General features: G+C 42.1%; 1 protein-coding gene across 2 annotated transcripts in view; it reads right to left on the bottom strand.

Annotated features, from left to right (window-relative positions):
- Positions 1-17,215, bottom strand: part of KLHL5 (kelch like family member 5) — a 218,534-nt gene that overhangs the window by 187,166 nt on the left and 14,153 nt on the right. For both annotated transcript variants that reach the window (XM_074992605.1, XM_074992606.1), the window contains exons 4-8: positions 13,217-13,336; positions 12,955-13,061; positions 10,818-10,952; positions 5,428-5,580; positions 45-168 (exon numbers count right to left, since the gene is read on the bottom strand). In XM_074992605.1, coding sequence (XP_074848706.1) covers positions 45-168; positions 5,428-5,580; positions 10,818-10,952; positions 12,955-13,061; positions 13,217-13,336 — 639 coding nt within the window. The remainder of the gene's footprint in view (positions 1-44; positions 169-5,427; positions 5,581-10,817; positions 10,953-12,954; positions 13,062-13,216; positions 13,337-17,215) is intronic.

Genomic DNA, 17,215 nt, shown 5'->3' with positions numbered 1-17,215 from the left:
AATTAAACAGCTCTCACATGGAACACTCAACTATTTTTAATTACCTTTCTTTTCTTGGTCCTCTTCATCATTTGCTTCTTTTGGAATGAAGATCTCTTTAATAGAAATTAAGTAGTTTTTCACAGTTTCCAATTCCTCTCCATTAAGTGATGTTAGAAATGACTGAATCTGAAACAGGAAGTAAATGACAGTGGTCATTATTAACCCAAATCAGCCCTCTACTGAAGTTATGAATTTTGATCCTGACCCTGAGGTGTGTTTAGCAATTGCCAACAACTCCTCCCATTAGAAGATCAGGTCCTTTGTCTACCTTATCTCGGGATGAATTATGTGCTCATCAACTTGGTATCAAAGTTTCTTACAAACATTGCACAAAACTTGTAAGTTCCTTAGGCCACCCTGTGATATCAAAGAACATTTTTTGGATTAAAGAAATAAATATGTTTAAATTATTCTGGGAAGGCTTTGGTGAAGACCATGGGTAGGAAGAGCATAGGGGAAGACTTGCTGTCATTCTGAACAGGTGTGACAGGGAATCCCAGAGTAGTATCCTTGGTCCCTGCTCCCAGAGGGCTTAGACACATTACTGATAGTCCAAATGTTCTGAAGAATGCAATGGTCATGGCAGATCATCATGGCTGAGAAAGTCTGGTTCCAGCACACTGAAAGTCTTGAAAATGAAGGCAATGAACCTAGTGGATGATTGTTAGTAGTATGCTTTCCTCAAAAGCAGCCTTTGCCCCTACAAATTCCCAGAGACTGCCTTCAGTGGACACTCAGCAGTCTGTTTCCTATTTCAACTAGGAATTTCTTGGTAGGGTCCCCAAATTGCTGTCAGTTTCCCTCTTAAGAGGGCATCTAGATCTGCAGTTGATACCCAAGCACTAAGACTTTTGCTTACAAGAGATGGACCTTATTTCATTATAAAGAGTTCTGAGAGTTCTGGTTAACATGAATATAAGCAATAGAAGCTAAGTTTTGGCCATGATGAATGTGAAGGCTTTTTTTTTTTTTTACTTGCTTCTTTGTTTTTAATAGACCTGACTATGATTTCTGTATTCATACTTTTATACGAAGAAATAGGTGAAAACACAACAACTACAGAGACATTAGGTAGAAGTGCTATTGAATGGGGCCTGACATTATTTGTGCCAGAATAGGAGGCTGAAATGATAACCTTTTTAAAAAGCAGGACCATTATGTTTAAAAGATACTATTCCTTGTACTTTTATTTGTTGCAAGGGCAGAGAGAGAGAGACTTTAAAGGAAAAAGGCAGAGGAAGATATGTTAAGAAATGTATTTGGAAAAATGGCACAATGTATAACTATCAGCATTGAATGTCCATTAAGGCTTTTCTGAACAGCTGCACGGAAGAGCCAATAAACTAACTGTTGAAAGACAGATGCCAGATAGACTTTAGTAACCTAAGCATGTGTCTCAGATCTTACAGGTATACCTACCCAGCAGCGTCAGCCCAGGTCTGAGTCTGGACCCAATACAATCCTTGCTTGCATCCAATGCAACCCCTTCTTGCAATTGTGCTATCCCAAGGTTTGGACTGAGGTTCCTAGGAGTTAAGCCTGGACCTATGGTCTGAGCCGTATTGCTTCCTGTGTACCCAAGGCCTCAATTTGACTCAGAGTCCTAAACAGCCTTCCAGACATCTGCCACAGTTCCTGGAAGCAGAGTAACAGTGCTGCAGGGAGCTAGCACAGTGGTCCAGAAGTGCGTTTACTACCTGGCTGAGCCGTTCCCCCTTCCTCAATCTTTCTGTGGTGGCAGTGACTCTGGCTCCTGTTACTCCTTGCCACTGCTCACAGCTTGTCCAAAGCAGGGAGCAAACTCATCTGCTGGGATGTGGCTCATTGACGCCCACCTGCTCAGGACCATTACCACCCCCTTCTGTCCCATGCCATGGTGAGCCAGGAGCTCTCCCACTCCTTCTCTGCAAGGTTGTGCTCTGCTCTCTGGCCCTTGCTCCTGGAATCCCCCTGCCCCTGTGCAGGGGCACCATGTCTGTGTGTAGTATCAGGACGGGAGCTGGTCCCCAAATTGCCCACTAGCCTCCTGGGATGCAGCAGGGGCAGGGAGCCTTGGGGACTGCTGGAGCATATTGCATTCCAAGCTCTGGGGATGCAGTTCACCAGTTTGCAGCCACCACTAGCCAGGCAGGGGGATGTGTTTTTTCAGAGATGGGACTCCTGGGAGGACAACAATGATCACCCAGCTGGGTTATGCAGTCAGGGACAGACACCCAGAGTACGATGGAGCAGGGAAGAAAGCAACTACTTCTGGATCCTCTAAGTTAATTGTCAAGAGCTCAAGTACTAGATTATTAGGCTATATTAGCTGCTTCTCGAGACTGGTTAGTAGGAAGTGGGACTAAGAAAGTGCTAGTGGTTGAAAGTTGGAAGCTGCTTCAGTACCACTCTTCAGCTGGGTTAGGGTTAGAAGACTTTAAGCACAATAATGACTGATGCCGTTAACGATCCACTCGGGGTGCTCCTCATTTAGGGCAAGTGATCAGCAGTTAGCACATGCACATTATTAGCCACAAGCAAGTTTATTTTTCAGCATATCATTCTGACTTGCACTGCATGGCCATCAAGACCAAACCTTCCCAAACGCTGCCTGCTCTCTTCTCTCCATGCCCCCAACCCAGCACATTCCTACAGGTACTATTCACCCACTTCCATTGGGCCACACAAACCCATAATGTGAGCATATAAAGTATGCTTTGCTTCTGCTGCTCAGGTGCAATCAGCTCCTGCTGCAGTAGCTGCACTTTCTGGCAGAGCGTACCAAACTCAGCATCTCCTTGAAGTTATAGATCCTTCTAGGGGGAAATGACTCACCAGTTTTCACAAAAGTTGGTTTTCACAAAAGTTGTGAAGAGCACAGCAAGCCATGATAACACAGACAGCATTATTTTTACTAGCAACCAAATGGCTCTGTAAACACATGCAACATGATTTTAATCTGCCAAAAACACATTCAATCATCATTCTACACACACAGAATGTAATTAACTGCCGCACTTTTTGTTCCTTTTTGCTTGGCCCTCTGAAATCAGGATATGGTTTCATAAGCAAATGTAAAAGAGGACACATGGGCTCCCCATAAGAACAGTGGGGACAATAGCACCATTTACATCTATGTCATTTGGTGGGAAGTGTCCCACCCTGTGCATAGATTAGACTCCAGAGTAGCAAAAACTCTGATATAATTATCTTTTGCTGTACAGCCCCCAGTGACATTCATAAATCTGTCTCCATGGTGCCTGCATACCAATCAAGTAATGCCCTTTACAGTCTACTCATGCTCCTTGTGGAGGGCCAGCTATAGTCACGAATCCAATCAGTAGCACTACCACAATAAGAAAACAGAGTGGGCAGCAGAGTTTTCCCGCAGAACACCATGTTCATAGGGCTAGAGCATTGTCATCAGGGAGGGAGCACTAGACCTGGGTGAGCAAACTTTTAATGCCAGTCCCCTCTTTTAATTAACTGGGGCCCCTCCAACCCGTCTAATAAAATCCAAACTAATCAAAATTTCAGTTACGTTCATATAAAAAAAACCCTTTCAGCAAGTATAAGAAAATAATTATGTATTTCACTAGACATTGTAAAATTTATTAATGAGTATATAAATGTGAATATACATACATAAAAAGAGCAACATACTACAAAATTTTTAATGAGACAGTGTTTTTTATATTATATATATATATACACACACACACAGAGACACACACATACACATATAAACTCTTTATCTTGATATTTCAAAACCCCATCCCACCCACTCTCCAGCTTGGGGGGAAAAAACAAAACAACCCCCCCCCAAAAAAAACAAACAAACTAGCAGCTCCCCAGTGTTTGAAGAGCCCGTTCCCCCCATTGCCTTCTCCAGCCCTCCTGGGCAAAGTTAAACCAAGGAAGAAAATAATAGCTCAACATAATTACACTTAAAAAAAAAAAAAGCCTGAACTCTCCTGCTAGAAGCTTACCCCCAACTCAGTTGCCTCTACTACATGTGCCTCCCAGCTAACTCAGGCTGGGAGACTGGAAATGACTCCAGTGCTCCCAGGGATGGTGGTCCCCCAGGGAACAGGAGGGCTGGCAGCACAAGAAGAAAGAGGCTGTGGCGAGGCTGCAGAGGCCTGGGAGGGTGGGGGGACCAGAAATGAAGCTGGCAGCACTGCTCAGCTGACAGAGGCTGCAGTGAGGCAGTGGTGGACCCTTTGCGGGGGGGAGCCGATTATGCTGCACTCCCCCTTTGAAATTTCACGCATGCCGCCCTGCAATAGACATTTTGGGATACGGTTACTTTTGATTCAGGTCAGTGCACTGCAGTGTGGATGTCAGAGTCTCGGTTTGGGTATGAGTCACAAAATTCTTAACCTAAGGCTAGAATATAATTTAAATGCTCTAGTCAGGTTTTCCTGACAGGGATCAGCTGACTCAAGGCCCAATTACCTTAGGTTACACTGATGTGTAAATAAGCCACAGAGGCTGCTTACATCTCTAATCATCTCTTGGGCTAATCAACTAAGCTGTGCCTACACTAGCCCCTTCCTTTCGGAAGGGGCATGGTAATGAGTGAGGTTGGAATATGCTAATAAGGCACTGCCATGAATATGCATAATAGTGGCTGCGGCAATTCAAAAGTGCTGCTTTCGAATCATGTGCTGCCTAGGTAGACAGGGGCCCTTCAAAAGGACCCCCGGTCTTCAAATGCCCTTTTCTCCCATCTGGCGATAGGCAGCAGGGATGGATAACTCAGTGGTTTAAGCATTGGCCTGCTAAACCCAGGGTTATCAGTTCAATATTTGACGGGCCATTTTGGAATCTGGGACAAATAGATTTAAAAAAAGAGGATGGGGGACTGGACTCAATGAATTCCAGGAGGTCCCTTCCAGTTCTGTGAGATGTGATGTGTATCATTATGTATCATTACCATGCCCCTTCCAAAAGGAAGGAGCTAGTGAGTGTAGCCACGGCTCTACGGTATAAGAACACAATGCAATGAAGAATAGTTAAACATTACATAAGTAATCTGAAATGCTTTTTATTTTATTAACCTCAACATGTATTTGGTGCAAGGTTCCTTAAGACCTTTAACAAAAACAAAACACTCGAGTCTTCTGATAAAGCTTGAAAGGGCATTAGCACCTTTAACACATAATTTTAACAACTAGAACTTTCAATGGCAGATTTCTTGGATTTCTTCGTGCTAAATCCTGGTGTCACTGAAGTCACTGGGAAAACCTTCACTGACTTCATGAGACCAGGGTACAAATCAACCCCAATGAAGTCAGTGAAAAACCTCTTATTGACTTTAATGCAACTTGTATGGAAAGATTTTTTTTAAAAATTATTTCACTAAACACTTTATTTGTGATTTATGCAGCTTATATACTGTACCTGGGCTTCACTTTCATTTGACAGAATTTCCAGTGCTTCGAGATGGGACAAACCCTGGAACTCATCAAAAAGCAGCCCATAATGTGCTGTCCTTTCAACCGTAACTTGCTGGGCTAATCTCTGCTTCTCTTTCTCCTTAGCTTCTCGCAATAGCTGCAAAAATATATATAATTCCTGTTGGTTTATTGACTGAACTTCAGATTTGACACTTTTATGATTCTCAGCCTCATGTCTTCTAGGCCATAATAATAAAATTTGTGACTATATCACACCTGCAGAGCTGAAATTTTAGTCAGCCTCAGAAATGCCTCATAATTTCTTTGATAAATCTCTCTATAAAATTTTTAACTAGTGTTCTACATAAGGTTTTCCCTATGGTAATCATTAATTGTCTTTAAAAACCAACAACAAATATCATTGCTCACATTCTCAAATGTATTATTGGCTACTGATAATACCTTACAAATTTAGGCACCATTTGCAAAGCAAGAAAAATTAAACATTTTTACTTTATCCAGTGCCTACATAGAACATAATTTCTGCAGAATGCTGTTTCCAGGGTTCCTACCCACAAAGAATATTTTAAACATATACTGGAACCTACTGTAAATGACCTTTAGACTGCCAAAAATCATTTGCTAATTGAAGGTAGGTTTTGGTAATAAAAGTGTATTAGAACTGTTCTCCATACATTTGAGGATATTATGGAATGATCTCATAATACAGAAGATTATTTCTTAGGCAATAACCTCTCACACAGAGGAATAGCCCCGTGGTTTGAGCCCTAACCTGCTAAACCTAGGGTTGTGAGCTCAATCCTTGACAAGGCCATTTAGGGACTGGGGCAAATTAGATGCCAGGGAGGATGCTTGGTCTGGGCAGAGGACTGAACTAAATGGCCTCCTGAGGTCCCTTCCAGTTCTAGGAGATGTGTATCTCCACACTTCCCACTGTATTTATCTGTTAAATTTCACCCTATACAAAGCCTATGCACCACTTAAGCCTATTTGGACATTTTACATCTAAGTGGTACTTTGGCCCTCTCCTCTCCTTCTGCACAATGGTGGAATATCTAATTCTATTAAGTTTACACCATTTCCTGTTTCAGTTTTGGGTGATATGGCATTCAGGTATTCACAGGCCACAGAACCCTTCTAAACTCAAAATAATTTTGCAGAACCCCATTCTCAGGCTCTACCCTCCTGAGTCCCCAAACCCATCCCCCATCTCCAGGCTTTACCCACCTCAGCCCTCAAATGTGCCCCCCATCCCCAAGGCTTTACCCCTCATCCTGCAAACCCACCCCCCATTCCCAGGTTTAACCCCAAACCTGCCCCCTCCCCCACATCCCCAGGTTTAACTCCTCTCAGCCTCGAACCCGTCCCCTCATCCCCAGGCTTAACCCCTCTCAGCCTCAAACTGGCCCCCCATTCCCAATCTTAACCCGTCTCAGTCTCCAACCTGCCCCCCACCCCCAGGATTAACCTGCCTCATCCCCAAACCAGCCTCCAGGACTAACCCATCCATGGCGTTGGCTGGAGAGCCTATGCCAGGTGGCCAGATGCGCCCAGTGGAAGGAAGACTGGCACGAAGGTGTTTCACTGGGGTGGGGGTGGGGGGGTTGAGCCAAGCCACACCCACCAGAGGGGTGTGGCTGCTCGAGTAGCAGGGCGAGTGAGAGGCTCTCTGCCATTCCTTGCGCCTTGGCACCGCTGAAATAATAGAACTAAATTCAGTTGGTTTAATGGCTGCATCACTCCTGCCACCCTGCCGGTCATTAAACCAACTAAATTTAGTTCTACTGTTTCAACAGCAGCAGTGCAGGGAGCCACAGAGGAATTTTCTCGTGGAACTCTTATTTTCACTTTGTGGAACCCCAGGGTTCTGTGGAACACCATTAGGGAAACACTGGTATAGACATATACCTGCCCATCCAATTAGCGGTTTTCATGTCACTGCATGTCTCTAAGAAGACACAACTGAAGTCCAGAGTTTGAAAAAAATTGGTTCATACATTCTAGATGACTTTCTTCAGATTATAATTCTTCAGTCAGATCAAATTTTGAGTCTACATTATTTGAGAAAGTCCCCTTTATTACCAGAGAAGTAATATTGTGAAATCTCACATGACTGTACTTTTGAAGAGACTTGGGCTTCAAGAGAAATACATAACCCAAAATTAAGCCCTCATCTTGCAATTAGATCCACTTAGAAACCTCAACTGCATACTCGGCCCATAGTGTTTTACGGCTGTACATATTTCTTGTTTAATAATAATGGTCATTTAGAGCACTGCTCAAGTAGGTACAGGAAAGTGTACAATTATGTAATTTGCTTAGCATGGCTTACTTTGCTTTTGATCTGCTCTAACAATATCAATCTGCTTCTGCTTTACAGTGGTAGATATTAAAAATTAAACCTCTTATTGAGAGAAAAATATGTGACTGCAATTTTACATTATCCAAACAGGAAAATATTGTGGTAACATAAAGGCTTTCTTTTAATACCTACTGCTATAGGAATTCCCTTAATTGTACTACATGTAGGTATTATGACACCTAGATCTACCTACAGCAACGAAGGGTCCTGTGGCACCTTATAGACTAACAGAAAAGTTTTGAGCATGAGCTTTCGTGAGCACAGACTCACTTCATCAGATGCTGGTCTTGGAAATCTGCAGGGCCAGGTATAAATAAGCCAGAGCAAGGGTCGGGATAACAAGGTTAGCTCAGTCAGCAAGGGTGAGGCTTACTACCAGCAGTTGATCTGGAGGTGTGAACACCAAGGGAGGGGAAGCTGCTTCCGTATTTAGCCAGCCATTTGTAGTCTTTGTTTAAGCCAGAGCTGAGGGCATCGAATTTGCAGATGAATTGTAGCTCAGAAATTTCTCTTTGGAGTCTGGTCCTGAAATTTCTTTGCTGTAGGATAGCTACTTTTAAGTCTGCTACTGTGTGGCCTGGGAGATTGAAGTGCTCTCCTACGGGTTTTTGTATATTCTCATTTCTGATGTTTGATTTGTGTGCGCTTATTCTTTTACGTAGAGACTGTCCAGTTTGTCCGATGTATATAGCAGAGGGGCATTGCCGGCACATGATGGCATAAATTATATTGGTAGATGTGCAGCTGAATGAACCCACAATGGTGTGGCTGATCTGGTTAGGTCCTGTAATGGTGTTGCTGGTGTAGATATGTGGGCAGAGCTGGCAACAAGGTTTGTTGCATGGATGGGTCCCTGAGTTAGACTGACTGTGGTGTGGTGTATAGTTGCTGGTTAGGATTTGCTTCAGGTTGGCAGGTTGTCTGTGGGCAAGGACTGGTCTGCCTCCCAAGGCCTGTGAAAGTGGGGGATCATTATCCAGGACGGGTTGTAAATCCCTGATGATGCGCTGTAGAGGTTTTAGCTGAGGACTGTAGGTGATGGCTAGTGGTGTTCTGTTGGTTTCTCTCTTGGGCTTGTCCTGTAGTAAGAGGCTTCGTGGCACATGTCTGGCTCTGTTGATCTGTTTTTTCACTTCCTCAGGTGGGTATTGCAGTTTCAAGAATGCTTGGTAGAGATCCTGTAGGTGCTTGTCTCTGTCGGAGGGGTTGGAGCAAATGCAGTTATATCTTAGTGCTTGGCTGTAGACAATAGATCGTGTGGTGTGTCTGGGATGGAAGCTGGAGGCATGAAGGTAGGCGTAGCAGTCAGTAGGTTTACGGTACAGGGTGGTATTGATGTGGCCATTGTGTATTAGCACCGTGGTGTCCAGGAAGTGGCTCTCCTGTGTGGACTGTTCCAGGCTGAGGTTGATGTTGGGGTGAAAGTTGTTGAAGTCCCGGAGGAACTCCTCTAGAGTCTCCTTCCCATGGGTCCAGATGATGAAGATATCATCAGTGTAGCGTAAGTAGAGATGGGGTGTTAGTGGACGAGAGCTAAGGAAGCGCTGTCCCAGGTCAGCCATGAAAATATTGGCATATTGAGGTGCCATGCGAGTACCCATAGCTGTGCCGCTGATTTGAAGGTATATGTCGTCACCAAAATCTGAAATAGTTGTGTGTGAGGATAAAGTTACAGAGCTCAGCCATCAGATGTGCTGTAGCATCATCAGGGATACTGTTCCGGACAGCATTTATTCCATCTTTGTGTGGGATGTTGGTATAGAGAGCCTCTACATCCATGGTGGCTAGGATAGTGTTTTCTGGTAGGTCATCAATGTCTTGCAGTTTTCTCAGGAAGTCAGTGGTGTCTCGGAGATAGCTGGGAGTGCTGGTGGCATAGGGTCTGAGGACAGAGTCCACATAACCAGACAGTCCTTCAGTGAGAGTGCCAATTCCTGAGATGATGGGCCGTCCAGGATTTCCAGGTTTGTGGATCTTGGGTAGTAGGTAGAATAGCCCCGGACAGGGCTCTAGAGGTGTGTTGGTATAAATCTGTTCTAGATCTACCTGTGTTTATTAACACCCCACAATACTTTGTTGTGTATAATGATGAAATTTTACTGCGGTTAGCAAAAGTACTAAGCAGTTACTGAACATCTGAACTCTAAACAGCTAAAGTAACTGGTATTGACAAAGATTACATTGAGATTATACTCTTATAAAGTCTCTGAATCTTTGAAGAGACAAATCATGACTTGATTTATATGGTAAGGCATGATACACTGCTGTTGGGTATGCTGTTTCCTTAGATAATAACATTACTTTAAAAGGATATATGTAATAATTTTTTACTGCTTTAATTCTTTTTCCAATAAAATGAATGCTATATTCCGCTTTTACTCATCCCAAGGAAAGCACAACAACTATGTATGTATTGGTGTGAATACAGATTTATAACTATGAATAAAACAAAAACGTACAACTTGCATCACCAGACACAGTATTTTACGAAAATCAGTAATTGCATATCCTTGGTTATTTTACAAAATACATTACTTTGCAATCCTGCAGAGAACAAAATGGAGCTGCCATAATGCATAATTTTTACTTGCATAGGTCTAATTACACTAAATTAACTAGGCCTGCCAACAGTGGGGCAAAACGGGCTGTTGTCCAGGGGCCTGGCAATTCAAAGGGGCCTGGGCTCCAGCCATCACCAATGGCAGGAGTAATGGCATTGACAGCTGAAACCCTGGGCCCTTTAAATCACTGCCAGAGTACGGCACCCCATGCTCTGGGAGAACTAAGGGCTGGGGGGGCAGGAATGGTGTGCTCTGGGTGGTGCTGAAGGTTGGCTGCTCTCAGCCCTGCCCCTTCTGGGAGCACAGAGATAGCCCTCCACCACCTAGTCCAATGGCTGATGGAGGTTGTCATCTTCCTTGAAATTAACCTTACTACTCATGAAAATGAAATTCTGGTTCAGTAACCTGTAAATGCATTTACAAATCTGGGGGTTTGAAGCAATATCGAACCTGAGATAAGGAAACTGTTCTTTCCATCAGTATTTTGGTTCTCTTAAATCCAGGATCACTTTCTGCCAGGACATTCATGGTTTTCTTGCCGATAAATTCCAAAGCATCTAGGCCACCAGACAAGACGCTTTTCCCCTGAACATAAAAAAATGCAGTGTGGTTAGTTTCTTCACACTTTATGTTAATAAGAAACTACAGAAAACATTGATTCTGTTGACTCTGTCTTTGAATGTTTAACTCTTAAAAGTTTCTCCATCCTCACTAATAATAGGTTTTCATGACTGCATTAATCCTCTCCCCTTGCTTTGAACCCATTTTTCAGAAGAAAAAGTACTATACAGTAAAAGCTGTGTTATCCAGCACTTGAGGAACCACCTGCTGTGGGGAGGCTCCCCTAGCCAGAGCCAGCTGAGTGGAGCTGGCTGCACTGCTGGGGTTGGCAGAAGCAAGGTGGTCCTCCCTGGCCCTTGGGAGCAGTGCAGTCCCCTCACCCCCAGGTCAACTAAATGGAGCCACTAGCCACACTCGAATAGCCAGCAAATTTGACTATCCAGCAATCCCTGCCCAAAGGGATGTCAGATAATCAAGCTTCTGCCATACAAAGCTGTATAATTAACTTATTCTGAATGATATTTAATAGCTTGATGCCAGTAAGAAATATGCCCAGGAACAACTCTCTTCATAAATTAAATACTAATCAGAGAATAAAGCCATGTTTACTTTGTATACATGGATGGTTCATCTCTTCCTTTAAATGGCATGCAGTGGGTCAGTGCAAATCTTAGGTACAAAAGGTTCCTTTGAAGTTAAGGTCCCTTATGAAAAGAGCTCACCTGACTTGTGTAATTTATTTTTTCTTCATTTCACAGCTGCAATGAAACCACTGTCCCTACGTCATCTCACCAGCTTTAATCATCTCTCCCTGGGTCAGCTGCATGGAAGAAGAACCTGCACTGACTAACCGTTTAGCACAGACTCTATATTTGGTAGCTTCTCAAATTAGCAGCTGGACATGAAAAACTTCACACAGGTCTCAGAAATCAAGACTGCCTCTGTTCTCTGTAAAAGAACACTGAAGGAAAATTCCTTAAACAAGAGGCAGGAATACCTTGAGAAATCTGACTCGCTCTTCTTTTTTTAATACCACTTGTTACTGTGATATGATGGCCTTCCACATCCATATGGACAGACCTGTCTTTCCGACCCACCCTCCTAGTCTGTAAGTGGGAGAACTGTCCTCCCAAGGCAGCTCAGGAAGTCTCAGATATACTCAACACCAGCAAATCCTGTGTAGCTACAACCTCATTGACTCTGTGACCTTGGCCTGGTCTACACTACCGCGATAAGCCAACCGGAGTTACACTACATAACTACAGTCAAGAAAGCTTAGATCAGATTACTGAGGTGTCTGCAATGCAATCTGTTGATAGGAGACTCTCTCCCGCTGATTTCCTTTACTCTTTTCTGGGCAGTGAAGTACTGGAGTTGACTGGAAAGTTGTTTTGTGAAAGTCTTGAACTAAGCAAATGTAAGATTGTCTTTTATCTGCCAGCAAAAATATCAGAAGTCTTCCTCCCAAAGTCAACTACAAAAGACTAGATTTTAATAAAAACTCCCACGAGAGCACCACACCTTCTAACAACTCACAAGCATTCACAGACACATGCACTAACTCAGTGAGAGCCAAGGCTAGTATAAATAGCAGTATAATCAAAGTAGCATGGACAGCAGATGCAATGGCATGGTTCAGTGCAGGTTGAGTACAAACCCACCCGAACCATGTGGATGTAGCATAAAATTCTATTTCAATTATATCTAATTTAGCTTTGTGTCCACTACCACTGCCCACGCTACTGCAAATACATTACTGTTAATATGCGCACTAGCTCTCATCATGTTAGCAGGAGTATGTGTACGCAAGCAGGGAATCACACCCTTAACTTGCAGTTACTTGGTTACTTTCTCTGATAAATTTAAAACTTTGTCTTGAGCTAGTTATTTCTGTGTAGAAGTATCATCAAAGGTCTGAGGTTGAAAAACCGTTACACAACTCCCAAGCTCTCATCTTCAAGTGTGACTTGCTATTAGAGGGCACAAAGGAGAACTTGAGAAGACAAAGCACATTTGAGTTACTCACTGTGTTCTGTACAGCGTTAGTGATTGTTGACAACATCCCACGAGATCCAGATGAAGTAGAAGAGGATGAAACACCAATGGAGCTCTGGTCTGGAGCATCACTGGAATCTAATAAAATTAAAAAGAACAAAGCATAATGCATCTTCAACACTGCAAGTCACAAATCACAATGAACTGGATTCTGTGACCAAAATCTTTGCATTTCTTTGCATTTGACAATTTATCAAAAAGTTGTGGTGAACTTGAACTAATAACCTACTTACTGATCCCTGGTGTTTTGTTCTCAGTTGTGGCAGATTGTGTGCCTTCTGAAAATGCTGAACTCGCATTATGAATTCCTAGAGTGGCCTCTGCTTTCTCCTTTACTGCTGTTAATCCATGGCCTATAATGGTGCAAATACATTTCAAATGCAATTAAACATCTGTTTGTGATTTGGAAACAATTTTGTTACTATTAAGACAGAATATTTAATGCTTGGAAAACGCATTAACTAACACGTGAAAAATCACAAAATATGAAGCCTACTACATTGGCTTCACTTATTTTCTAGGTCAGAAAAACCAACTAGACCCTCATTTACTCACTAGTTATATTAACACATTTCAAACTTGTGTCCTGTATGCAGGCCCCCCCCAATGCGGGGGGGCGTGAAGAAGAGGAGAAGGAAGCAATGGCAGCATCTGGAGCCCTGGCCCCTTTAAATCACTTCTGGAACACTTCATGGCATGCCCCAGGGAGCACTGGGCAGTGATCACCGAAGTCCAGCTAGCACCGGCTGCTCCTACTCCTGCCCCTTCAGAAGGCATGAAGGAGATTTCCTTGCCCCCGCTTTACCCATGAGCTCGGTGAGGCTGTCAGCCCTGCTGCTTATATGTTAACTGAGAAAAATGATGAAACTGAAATAATTAAACTGAATCATGAAACTGAATTAAATCACGTTACTGTGACACTGAGAGGTAAATTTAGTGCCCAGTCATAAAAGATACTGAGCACCTTCAGCTCTGATTAACTGAAATGGGAATTGAGGGTGCTCTAACTTCCCCAGGGCTGGGGTTTAAGTGGAATTCAGTGATCTCCTAAGAATGGATGGCCATACTGCATTAGACCAATGGTCCACCTAGCCCTGAATGCCATTTTCTAATAATAGTCAGTGTCACATTCTTCAGAGGGAATGAACAGAACAGGACTGCTCTTGAGCAATATAGCCACTATCATTCAGTTTAAGTTTCTGGATGTCAGATGTTTAAGACACCTAGGGCATGGGGCTGGGGAATTCCTCTGTAACTTGTCACAGCCAGTTTTGGACTTAACTATCTTGAGCATTTTAATATCATTTGTAAACTCTGCCACCTGTTTACTCCATTTCTCAGATAATTCATGAAGATGTCGAATGACATACGTGCCAACACACAGATCCTTGGGAGACCCTGCTATTTACCTCTCTCCATTGTGAAACCTGAGCATGTACTCCCACCCTGTTTCCTAACTTTTAACCAGGTACTGGTCCTTTCTTCTTATTCCTTGATTGTTTACTCTGCTTAAGAGCATTTGGTGTAGGACCTTGTCAAAGGCCAAGTACACTATATTCCCTGGGTCCCCCATGCCCCCCTGCCTTTTGACACCATCAGATAAATGCACCCTTCAAGATTACAATTCATGCAATTCATCTTTTCTCCTAATATTTTTGGGGATGTTGGATTTGTTCTTTAGTGTGTTGTTTGTGTTGGCTTTTTAGGAACACTCTTAAAAGCTCAGAGAGGTGATACAAAGGAGAGTGGATGCTGCTGAAGACCTCACAGAATCTTTCCCTTCTGAACCCTTGCTCCCAAAACTATCAATCTTTCCTCTCTCCTGGGTTATCCTGTTGCTCTAATTTTAACCTTCAAATCATCCTCTCCCTGTAATAGTAACTAGCTTTCATTGTGCATGTTACCAGGCTACAAATGCAACCTTTGGACAAGAGAAGCTTTTGTTAAAGTTTCTTATTGGATCAAATGGCAGGGGGAAAAAAAAGGCATTACATCCTCCTCCTTTAGGAAGGAATTTGGTAGGCTGTCCCATGGAAGTCAACAGGACTACTCACAACCTTAAAGGTAGGCTTGCATAAGGGTTTTTCTTTCAAATGCATGCTGTATTGGTCAAACTCTGCTCTGACTAGAGTCAATGGGACCAGGATTAGGACAATGTTGAGAGCTTCTGAAAATCCTTCCCTAACATACCTTGCTGATTTGGGGCTTAAGAAAGTGTCAGTGATATTTCTACATACATATGCTTCTCTGACATCAGCTAAATTGTCCTGAGTTAAATAGCTGTGAATTGAAAATATCAATATAGAAAAACAAATCAATGACTTTTTTTTGGAAATCCAACATTTAAACACAGCGGTACATATTTATTACTCCCTAATATTTGGAACTGCATGTATTATATGAACTAAAAATGAGTTTTCCGGGAGTGATTCTGATTGTTGCAAATACTTCATTATTAGCTAGAATGCAGTATTTATATGCATCTCGAATATCCAATTACAGAGAGATGCAACAAACGATTATGAATGAGAAGGAAGTTTTGCTGCATGATTCTGTGATCACCAAACGGATTACTACTAAGATGCTCTATGAATTCAGTCAGTATAATCTGTGTACCATAAAATTACACAAAATAAATCCACTTTGTGGAGGAGCACATTTGAAAGATCACATGCAATAACAGCAGGGTAGGGGAAAAACACAAAAGTCCCAAAGTACAGTAGTCCCTTTAAGAACAGACCAGCACATTTCGCTATGTGAAATAAGTGATTTACTATTTTTTCATTGGACCTTGCATTTTACATTGAAACAGTAAGACTTCACGGCTTTATATTTGTCACAAGATGGTTGAAGTGATCTTTGCCTTGTCTTCCTGTCTCAGAAAATGTATCTCTGTGTCAAATTGTGCATGGTTAGTTAGGCTACCAGCAATGAAAATGTGTCACTACAGTTATTGCACAACGGAGTTCTACATTCTACTTTATCTTTTCCTAGCCCGCTGTGCATTTTAATTGGCTCAATGAAAATATTATTAGCATCCGTAAATTCAGGATTCATTATTTTTATCAATCAACTTTCTGGGACTCATTTAAGTAACTGTTAATTTGTGGTTGTAAACTAACACAGCTAGATACTCTATATTGCATTCATTAGCATTTCTATTATTTATATTTTACAAAAGAGATTCCAATTATTTTTTCTAACGAGTAATAGCAATTTATTAATTTAAGATAGATAAAATATTGCAGACAAATCAATACGTAATTTTAAAAAGTCTTTTTAAAAAAGCCTGCACATGGACAGGCAGTGTGTGGTTTTTTAGGTTTGTTTTCTGGTTTTCTTTTCACTTATATAAATATGACATTTTGTTTTTCTTACATTCTGAAATGCTGACTTGAAAATATGCTTAAGTTTTTCAGTTATACATGCACCTTCAGGAAAATGAGCATACATTATTTGTTGCTGCATTGGTCATCTACATTATAAGAATGCAACATTTGCAGAACTGTACCACTAGCTTTCTTGTACTGCAGGACTGTGAGCCAATTATTCTGGGAAACTGTATGCGGTTTTGCTGAAGTAAGCTCTGAACTAAGCACCTCTGACTCTAACACAAAAATCCAATTAGCTCAGAGTAGCACCAAAGGAGCATGTCGTTGTTAGAGATGTACAGGAATAAAGGAAAAACACAAATGTGGAAATACAAATTGTTTTAGAACATGAAAATTGTCACCTTGAGGACACATACATGGGAGGGCTCTTAATGGTTCTGTGTTTTAGAAATGAAGACTTACTGATTTTGTTTTACAAAGTGATGTCACATTTGAACGGCTACTACAAATATGGTATCTTCTGGCAAAATTAGTGATTCTTTTCTGTCCATCCTCTCTCCATTGGTTTCCCAATTAAATCTGTGACTTCGTCTGCACTTCCTTCATCTGTCTCAGAGACAGAGGTGTGTCTTTCAGTACTCCTGTAATTTTGGAGAAAAACTTTGCTTGGGGAAGTTTTTTGTTTTGTTTTTTGTTTGGGTGATTTTTTTCGTTTTCTGTTTTGGATACTAGGAGTAATTGTTTTGAGGTTAGGGAGTTTTGAGTAGTAGGGAAAGGAGTTTGTGTAGAATACTGACACAGTCATTCTTGCAGTGCTGGAAAGGCTATGTCAATGAGGAAGGTTTTGCAACACAGCCCAAAGAGAATCAGTTTTAGATTTGATTGATCACCTCTAGAAAT

Source organism: Carettochelys insculpta, chromosome 4 (assembly GCF_033958435.1).
Source record: "Carettochelys insculpta isolate YL-2023 chromosome 4, ASM3395843v1, whole genome shotgun sequence".
NCBI classification, from domain to species: Eukaryota; Metazoa; Chordata; order Testudines; family Carettochelyidae; genus Carettochelys; species Carettochelys insculpta.
Note: the sequence above shows the minus strand (reverse complement) of the source record. Positions and strands in the feature narration are given on the sequence as shown.